This window comes from Palaemon carinicauda, chromosome 2 (genome assembly GCF_036898095.1).
Source record: "Palaemon carinicauda isolate YSFRI2023 chromosome 2, ASM3689809v2, whole genome shotgun sequence".
In the NCBI taxonomy this organism is placed as follows: domain Eukaryota; kingdom Metazoa; phylum Arthropoda; class Malacostraca; order Decapoda; family Palaemonidae; genus Palaemon; species Palaemon carinicauda.
Genome location: NC_090726.1, coordinates 70,066,833 through 70,076,832, shown reverse-complemented (window position 1 = coordinate 70,076,832; position 10,000 = coordinate 70,066,833). Strand labels below are relative to the sequence as shown.

General features: G+C 32.5%; 1 protein-coding gene across 1 annotated transcript in view; it reads right to left on the bottom strand.

Annotated features, from left to right (window-relative positions):
- The window catches only part of LOC137617289 (piggyBac transposable element-derived protein 3-like), a 10,486-nt gene that overhangs the window by 17 nt on the left and 469 nt on the right, over positions 1–10,000 (bottom strand). Inside the window, 5 exon segments of the mRNA XM_068347289.1 lie at positions 1–1,316; positions 1,318–1,735; positions 1,931–2,098; positions 3,033–3,090; positions 3,231–3,296. The exon segment at positions 1–1,316 is cut by the window's left edge and continues 17 nt beyond it. Of these exon segments, the coding sequence (XP_068203390.1) occupies positions 1–1,316; positions 1,318–1,735; positions 1,931–2,098; positions 3,033–3,090; positions 3,231–3,296 (2,026 nt within the window).

The window sequence follows — 10,000 nt, the reverse complement described above, 5'->3', positions numbered from 1 at the left end:
TTAGGAAACAGTTGTTATTCTTATTGAGACACAAGTTCACTTTACATTTCATGCACAGAATATTTGTTTTTCCTTTACATTCTGGATTCTTGCAAATCCTCTTTATATCATCAACACATGGGAAATGTCCTACAAGGTCAGATCGAATAAGTTTATCAAGAATTGCCTGTGCAGGTCGCCCGATCTTCTGTTTTTTACTTTTACCCTCCAGACTTGATGGTCTGCCTCTGTTTAGGTTTCCTGAGGACTTTCCTCTTTTCATGAAAGCAAATGCAACTTTTAGTTTGAAGACTGCAAGGGGAAGAATATCTGCCTTTGGTATATGAAGATTTCCAGCATCTCGTCGATATAGTAGCCAGCTATTTACTATTACCATATCAATCATGTGGAAAATAAGACGATGGTAGTATTTCTTTGACCTTATAGTTATCCTGTATAGGGAAATGAGGCAGTCAGCCAAGTCAACTCCCCCCATTGACTTGTTATACTGCCAAATAATGTCTGGGTAGTTTACATCAATCCTACACTTGAGTTTTCTGTCATACCTGGAGACCTTACTGACGGAATTGGCTTTTGCAAAAGTTGACACAATGTTCACAATTTTAGTATCGTACCACTTGACATAGGTAACCTCACATCCTTCACCTGTACTTCTTAGCTCCTCATACGAACCTCTACCTTGTTTCATTAAAGCTTTCTCAACATCCTTCGAATTCTTTATTCCTGGCAAGCGAGGAACACGCACTGTTCCACAACACCAAATACCCCGGGTAGACAGGTGCTGCACTAGTGGCACACAGGTAAACCAATTATCAAAGAATAAAAGATGGTTGCAGTGTGTAGGGATTACTTGAGCCAAATGTAACACACTATTGACACTAGCACCAAGGTCAGGAACATTTTGATCATTGACTGGATCAGTTTTTCCAGTATATGACAAAAAATCATAGGTCATACCCTGACTGTCTGCAAGAACCTTAAACTTATACCCATATTTGTGGGGTTTACTAGGTATATACTGTTTGAAACTGCTATCCCCCTTGAAAGGAGCAAGCTGTTCATCAGTGCAAAGATTCTGAGTCATTGGTATTTGCTGAAACTTGCTTCTCAGTTTATCCACAACCGGACGGACTTTGAATAATTTGTCCCTGTTTCCTCTGGGATTTGAATCGAGGATCGAATTATCAACCATATGAAATTTGGATTTTATTTCCTCCCATCTGTTACGACTCATAACATCTGCAGCAATTTCTCTAAGAGGACCCAGCTGGGTTGACCAATGCATTTTGATATTAGGAAGTTTACTTATTGAAAAAGATACTCAAACCCAACAACCATTGTTCTAGTTCATTACGGTCAACATTTAGAGGTTTGTTTGGATTTTTTTGAATTGCATAGAGATTTGACTGTGCTACAATAGTGTCCATAATGTCATCATCAAGGAAGTCACACACATACTGGAATGGCTGCCGTAGGTCATCATTGAATATCGGATCTTGGCCAAGATAATCATGTGATGAAGATACCTCAGAATCAGCTACCTTCCATGAAGTAGAAGAACGTTTTGATTTACTTCTTACTTTCCTGGTAGAGGCTCCTGATGATAATGATCCTTGTGTTTCTGAAGCGGCACTTATTTCCAGTACAACAGTCTCATTTTCATCAAAGGAATGAGGAGTATCCTCAATTCCGGCATCAAATGTGGATCTATCTTCAAGCACTGGAGCTTCACCCTCTTCATATAAAAATAAATTAAGAATTAATTGAAGATAAATTGAAAACTATGTTCCCTCTTCCCAAGTTTAGTCAACAGACCCATTATTCTGCATTAGGCTTAACGAGTTTCCATCAATTTCAGGTACCGATTATTTTTTTTTAATAACAAAGCATTTCAAAGATGACAGAAAAATACTCTTTAGAACAATCCTACCAGTCTCTATATCTTGATGAAAGTCTTCCGATGTAATGGGTAGTTCATCATTATCATTAGGTTCCTCTGCACTTAGTACTTCATCTAGCTCAATTTCCTGAATGCATTCCAAATTTCTGGTAGCTAGTTTGTGCAGCCTTCTTCCATAGAAAATAGATTTTGGAATATCTAGACAAAGAGGTAATGTAGATAGTCATAAAAAGTGATAATAGTGATGATGGTTGGTATGTAGTGGTTGGTGGGGTGGTGGTGTTAGATATTGCTTTAGCAGTGGTGATAGTGGTGGTAAGATGTTGGCAATGATGTAAAATAATAATATGTGTACATAACAATCTCTATATTTGAGAATATAAAATAATATATTGAAAGGAAACAAGGTCTTTCTCTGCTATGCCCAGTTGGACTAATTAGGCCTATAATTATCAACACTCCATGTTCCCAACTGTACTAAAACGTCCACTAATTAAAAACAATAATAAACCACAAAACAAATAGTATTTACTTGTTACATTGCTTTCATAAGTGAGGAAATTTACCCCTTTATCAAGAAGTAAATTTGAAGTACCTCTACTTACTTTGTATTTCATCCATTTTGAGCAAAAAATTATGGAGTATGGAGGATAAAATCAACACATCCTCACCCTCCGAAAGATTGTTTATTACTGGTGCTCATGTTGGTAATAATGGGAGGAGTCAGTGAGGAGGGAGATCTAGTAAGAGGACGAATTAGTCAATGGGGGGAGACAAAGTTACCAACCTATAATAACAGCATTACACTTGTATTTTAATTAGCGGACTAATTCGTCCGCTTGGGCAGTAAAGGGTATGATTTATATAAAATTTTTACCAAATATAAAATTACATTTCACAAATAGTGACACTTTTGAGTAATTACTCCAATTTTAATTTAGTATCTATTTCGAATATATACTAAATGTACGCTGACGTCACGAACTTCTTTTTGGTTGACTAAGTTGACGCTGTGGGTTCTAGGTCACTTAGTAGCTCCTCCACCAACCCCTCCCCTCCCCCCAACCCTCTCGCAAGATATCTTGCTATTTTTTGCTTTCCCAGCATTTAAAGAACCTCCCAATTACTGTACAAAAAGAGGAGAGCTGCAGGACTGCATAATTTTGGAGCGTGCTCTTGTAAACAAATACCTAGAGAAGTTACATAATTATGCATTGTTGAACAATATTAGTCATAATGGAATTATCAAGTTTAGATAGACCCGTAATAATGTTGAGTACACAGTCAGACTTCACCTTTATAATGCTAGATTCTATAACATTTTTTTTACGATATCTTTGGTGTAAAGTAACTCTCTAGAATATTTCAAGTCTATCGAATGATTATATTGATTCAACTGAAAGAAAAGCACATTCGACATATTACCACTTAGCCCAATATATTTTCACAACCATTTCATGGAATATCATATATGCAACCTTCACTATCACATGGAGAGTTCTTTATCAAAATATATGTTACATTAGAGGAATTTCTAAAAACATTATTATCCTTAAAATATCTTAGGATTTTTGGTTAAAAGCGAAAACTATCATTATAAGGCATAACTAATCAGTTATCATGATTATAACCTCTTACATTGTCAATTGCATCAACAGTTTTTGGGGTTTTTTGTAATGTTACATTAACTAAGAATTTTTGACACTTCAAACTAAAAGTAATTTCATATATTATTAAAAACTCACCGTCTAGAAATTCCGGTAACAAACTCTTAAAGCTCTCAAAAACTGTCATCAAAGAAAAAAACAGTTTTACTTTCATATGGTGGTGAGAATAGGAGTGAATATAATAAGATACATTACTGGATTCTTTAAAAAAAAAACTAAAGTTAAATCTATCATTATGTCTATGAACATTTACGTCTAAAAAAGGGTAGAACTGAATTTCTTTCTTCCTCATTTGTAAAATTGATATAAGGAAATAATGTATCTATCCTATGTAGAAAAATAGATATATCTCCTTTTAAATGTCGTATAGAGAAAATGTCATCAATAATTGAAACCACAAAACTCATCCAAGTAAAATTTCACTAAAAGCTCCTCTTAAGAATTCCATATAGTTATTTTATAGAGGTGATAGGGGAAATGCGACGGTTATCACAAAATCTAATCCAATGGAACTCAGGGGTTGGCAGTGCTTTCAGTGACTTCAACTGTGTTTCCATAATGTTTCAGTTATCCTCAGGTATTTGTCAGTTGACAATTGAAAGCCTGCGGAATCATTTCAGGGTCTTTGATGGTACTTATTGTCGGGGTCTCAACAAGGCTGAAAGAGTGCCTAATTTTTTTAAGTAGTGGGTGGCTGGACCCTGCGCCTTTAATGCTCGGAGTAAAGCTGAAACCCAAAAGGAATTTGCAACAAAAGAATCTTTATTGATAATTATCCCAATCAATCTATGAACGAATAGTTTGACAACTTCATAAGATTCACACTCGTGAGAGTTCAAATGATTGGTTGCCCTCCAAAGAATAACAACTTCATATGGAGCGTAGAAATAGGTGTCCACCTTTCCACAAATATTGTATCCCAGAACAGTCGGTTATGCCTAAATTCTATAGATATAACTATAAAAAGGTCAGTCAACAACCCATTTATTTATTGCAAACACTCTTCCCATCACTTCAACTTTTCATACATAAATGCACCACACCTTACAAGAAAATATGTTCCAGGTACTCTTATTCAAATCTGGTATTATCACTGATAATATCGTTGTGGTACCATTAAAGATATATAATTAATATTATTTCAGCACTTTCCTTAATTAACTTAACCACATACCCAATGGTTGCTGATAAAGAGTAGAGAATGTTAAAAGGGTGATGTCAACAATTACACTCAAACAATATCCCATCTTGTTACAGGACTTGCAGGAGCTAGATACAATGGATTGCGTGTATTTTCAGATTGTTTATAATTTACTGGAAACAGAAAACATATTCCCATTCGCATTTTTTCTAATTCACTAATTCATTTATAACTAAATAATATATGATATATAATACCTTATATTAAACATTCTGTACAGAATTCTGAATCATTTATGCACTAAACCTAGTGAAGGCCTATAACTAAGTACGTTGATTTGCTATTGGAAAATTTTGCATTGATTACAACATTGATAAATCGCAGCCAAATTATAATACATGGTTATTTTATGTGCATTATCATACCCGGTCTAAACCAGTACGAAGGAAAAAATCCGTTTTTATCTCCTGAATATCTCAAAGTAGTAATAGCTTTGTTGTGTTAAAACTTATAGAAAAGAAGAGCATCTGTCAGATGGTCTCACACCTATAAGGATGAGTCTATAAGAAAGTGTACTGTCAAATTACACTAATATATATATATATATATATATATATATATATATATATGTGTGTGTGTGTGTGTGTTGTGTGTATGTGTGTGTATCTATATACAGTGTGTGAATATGTATGTATATATATATATATATATATATATATATATATATATATATGTATGTATGTATACATAATATTCATATATATATATATATATATATATATATATATATATATATATATATATATATATATATATATATATATATGTATATATAATATGTATATATAAATATATATATATATATATATATATATATATATATATATATATATATATATAAAATATACATATATGTATATATAAATATATATATATATATATATATATATATATATATGTATATATATATGTATATATAATATGTATATATATATATATACATATATATATATATATATATATATATATATATATATATGTATATATGTGTGTATATATATATATATATATATATATATATATATATATATATATATATATTCAAATAAGCCATATATATTTTAGATATATTAATGTCTGGATTCTCTTAACGACCTCGGGATCAGAGCCCTAGGCGAAATCACACAAAGACAAGAGCTTGGCTCCGGCCGGGAATTGAACCCTGGTCGGCAAGCTTATATAGACAGTGACTAACCCATTTGGCCACGAAGAAAGATAAAAGTCAATGACAATTCTACTGTACTTATACCTGTCGAATTCAAGTATTTTGTACTTAGAATTGAAATCAACCCATCTTCACCATCGTAGCTAATTGGTAGTTTGTTACTTGGCATTCAATTAATGATAAATTTTGCAAATTTTTACGTGTTTTTCATATTCAAATAAGCCATATATATTTTAGATATATTAATGTCTGGATTCTCTTAACGACCTCGGGATCAGAGCCCTAGGCGAAATCACACAAAGACAAGAGCTTGGTTCCGGCCGGGAATCGAACCCTGGTCGGCAAGCTTATATAGACAGTACTAACCCATTTGGCCACGAAGAAAGATAAAAGTCAATGACAATTCTACTGTACTTATACCTGTCGAATTCAAGTATTTTGTACTTAGAATTGAAATCAACCCATCTTCACCATCGTAGCTAATTGGTAGTTTGTTACTTGGCATTCAATTAATGATATATTTTGCACATTTTTACGTGTTTTTCATATTCAAATAAGCCATATATATTTTAGATATATTAATGTCTGGATTCTCTTAACGACCTCGGGATCAGAGCCCTAGGCGAAATCACACAAAGACAAGAGCTTGGCTCTGGCCGGGAATCGAACTTGAATTCGACAGGTATAATTACAGTAGAATTGTCATTGACTTTTATCTTTCTTCGTGGCCAGGACCGTTCGGGTAGGAAAGCAATTGCAAAGCTTCGCCCTTCCATTGATTTTCGCTGGTGTTATTTTTACCTTGGGTCGTTTTTCTTGCTAGTTATTGCCTCTCCTGCCATTGTTACAGCAATTGCTGCTTGCGTTCCGAGGCTCTTTGTGTTTGGCAATTCAATAAAAGGGGCTCTTACAATACAGGGAGCAGTAACCCAAACTTAATTTATTAACGAACCAGAAAGTAAAATCTTCGTGAGTTTTAATTTAATGTGGATTTGGGCTAACGTGCAAGGGTTCCTTTAACACTGAAATGATTCAATAATATATAAAGCAATCAAACCTTTTCATAAATTTTCACAAACCTTTTTATTGCAATCTTATTTCGTTACAGAATCTTTTTATAAAGAGAAAGTTAAAGGGGAAAACTTTGTTGAGTGTTTGTACCATAATTCATAAATAACTTGAATATTGATTTTATTTATTTCCTTCACCACTCAGCGATGTGGAAGTAAAAGAGTCACGAAAATATTACTAACATTACTTTATTGATATTTACTCTGTCTTCTGCTTCACTAAAATGCGACAGAAAAATAAGTTTCCATAAATGGAACTGCAATCATGGTTTCTCTTTCACTTTTTCTCAGTTAAAGGAGTAAAATAACCAAACAAACAAAAATATTTCATATAAAGAAAATCACTTTCATTCCTCTTCCATGGAAGAGAAAAAGATTAATTATGATTAATTCTCAAAACAGCCGAGAATAAGAGCAAAATTTTCTTTTAATGTCAGCATATATTAACACATATTTTACGTTATTTATAAAGCTTTTAAGCCTAATTTTAATCAAACTAAAAGATGTTTGTACAATGCATCTCAGCATCTTCCACATTGCTTCTCTGTTAATTTCATTAATCTATTTCAAGGTCTGTGTCTCTCATTACAAGAGAGGTCCAGTCAAGGTCTATAGAATATCTTTATAGACCCTGAGTTTAGTATTCAGGGGATTAAGGATGACTCAATTGATAGGCTACTCATCGTCACATGTCACAATGCCAGAGACGAACAGAGGCAACCTCGCCTTGACCACCCAGACATTAAGATGAATCGTAGATCTGATCACATGGTAAATAAAATTTCATTAAAAACCCCAGTCTAGATAGAGATAGATTTGATGTTGTCAATGTTCCTTATCTAATAGAATTGATTAGATATAGCCTCATTGATTCGGGGGTTTTCTTATAAAATTAAAGTTTTTATAACTGTTCATGGTATTAGGGAAATAATAAGTAGTAATAGGTAGTAGGCTGGACAGGGCACCAACCATCCGTTCAGATACTACCGCAGAATTATATTGGATCCCTCTCTTGTTACGACTTATTTTCCACTTGGTTACACATACACCGAATAGTCTGGCCTATTCTTTACATATTCTCCTCTGTCGTCATACACCTGATAACACTTAGATTACAAAATAATAATTCTTCGCTCGAGGGGTTAAATACTACACTGTAATTGTTCAATAGCTATTTTCCTCTTGTTAAAGGTACAAGAGACTCTTCAGCTATAGAAGCAGCTCTTCTAGGAGAAGGACACTCCAAAATCAAACCATTTTTCTCTACTCTTGGGTAATCCCATCGCCTCTGTAGCGTGGTCTTCCACTTTATTGAGGTAGAGTTCTCTTTCGTGAGGGTACACTCGGGCATATTATTCTTATTTCTATTCATCTTTTTTTTTTTCAAGTTTTTATAATTTATATTGGAGAGGTTTATTTTATTGTTGTTAGTGATCGTAAATTATCTTATAGTTGTTCATTACTTTTCTCTAAGTTTATTTATTTCCTTATTTCCTTTCCTCACTGGGCTATTTTTCCTAATGGAGCCCTTGGGCTTATATCATCCTACTTTTCTAACTAGGGTTGTAGCTTAGTAAGTAACAATAATAATAATAATAATAATAAAGAGGGATCACAGCAGGTTTATCATATAAAGCTAATGAACTTCATTGAAGTGTAAATGGCAACACAGGCAACGAGTCAAATATAGGGCACAGCTGCTCTCTAAATCGTGTTCAAATGCAGTGAATTATCAATGAGAGAAATTTGTTGGAATCAGGCAACAGGAACCATCTCGTTTGAGTGCTCTGATTAATGATTGATTCAACACCATGAACTTTAATCATAAATATATATATATATATATATATATATATATATATATATATATATATATATATATATATATATATATATGCATGTTTTATATATACTGTATATAAATATATGTATATATATACATATATATATATATATATATATATATATATATATATATGCATATATACATATATATATATATATATATATATATATATATATATATATATATATATATGCATGTTTTGTATATACTGTATATAAATATATGTGTATATATACATATATATATATATATATATATATATATATATATATATATATATATGCATATATATATATATACACACACAAATAGTTAGTGAGTATGTTTTCATATTTCATTAACTTTATGTTATTTTATGTTAAGTTTTTGATTTGATATATGTAACAATAAATGTTCTTGATAGTTTATTTTACATTGAGTATTCAGTTTCCCAAGAAATTGTTAGAAACAATAAACATAATTTTTGTATCTTGCTTATACTCTACATATTATTTGGATATAAAGCACTTACTTAAATAGCTATTCACACCACATTCTCTATCAAAATTATTTGTATGAATATCCAAGTAATTTATTACATGTTGATATAAATAAGGAAACTTTCTCAAAGTTAAATATAAAAGATAATATAGGGAAAATTATGTTAAATCTCAGCGACAACAAGAACTTCTGGGTTGTATGACGTCATAACCAATAATCGCCCTTTCGCGAACACCCAGTCTTTAAATATACTCGATGTCCCTCAAATATACTTCGATTATAATTAAAGGACCTTGATCGTATACCCTTTATTAAAATCTTCACTCTAACGTATCGTTGTAAAGCGTTGATCCAAACTCACCCTTCTTCATTAAATGGACTTTGATTTCCCCTCATAATTCCTTTCTTTATCAGACACTTTTTCAAACAGGATCACACTATGCATTTTCATCATTAAGCAATAGTGTGCTCTTATAATTCCTCCAGTCTTTCTGTTTCCTTAGCTAATATACAAAACCAGTGTACCCGAGCCGTCAAAAATAACGTCTAAATATTTACATACTGTAAATATGCACATAAATGTACACACGTACGTACACACATACAGTATTCAACTCTCCACACCCCGTTCCCCTTCCCTAACTACAACCCGCTGGTTCGGCAATTTGTGG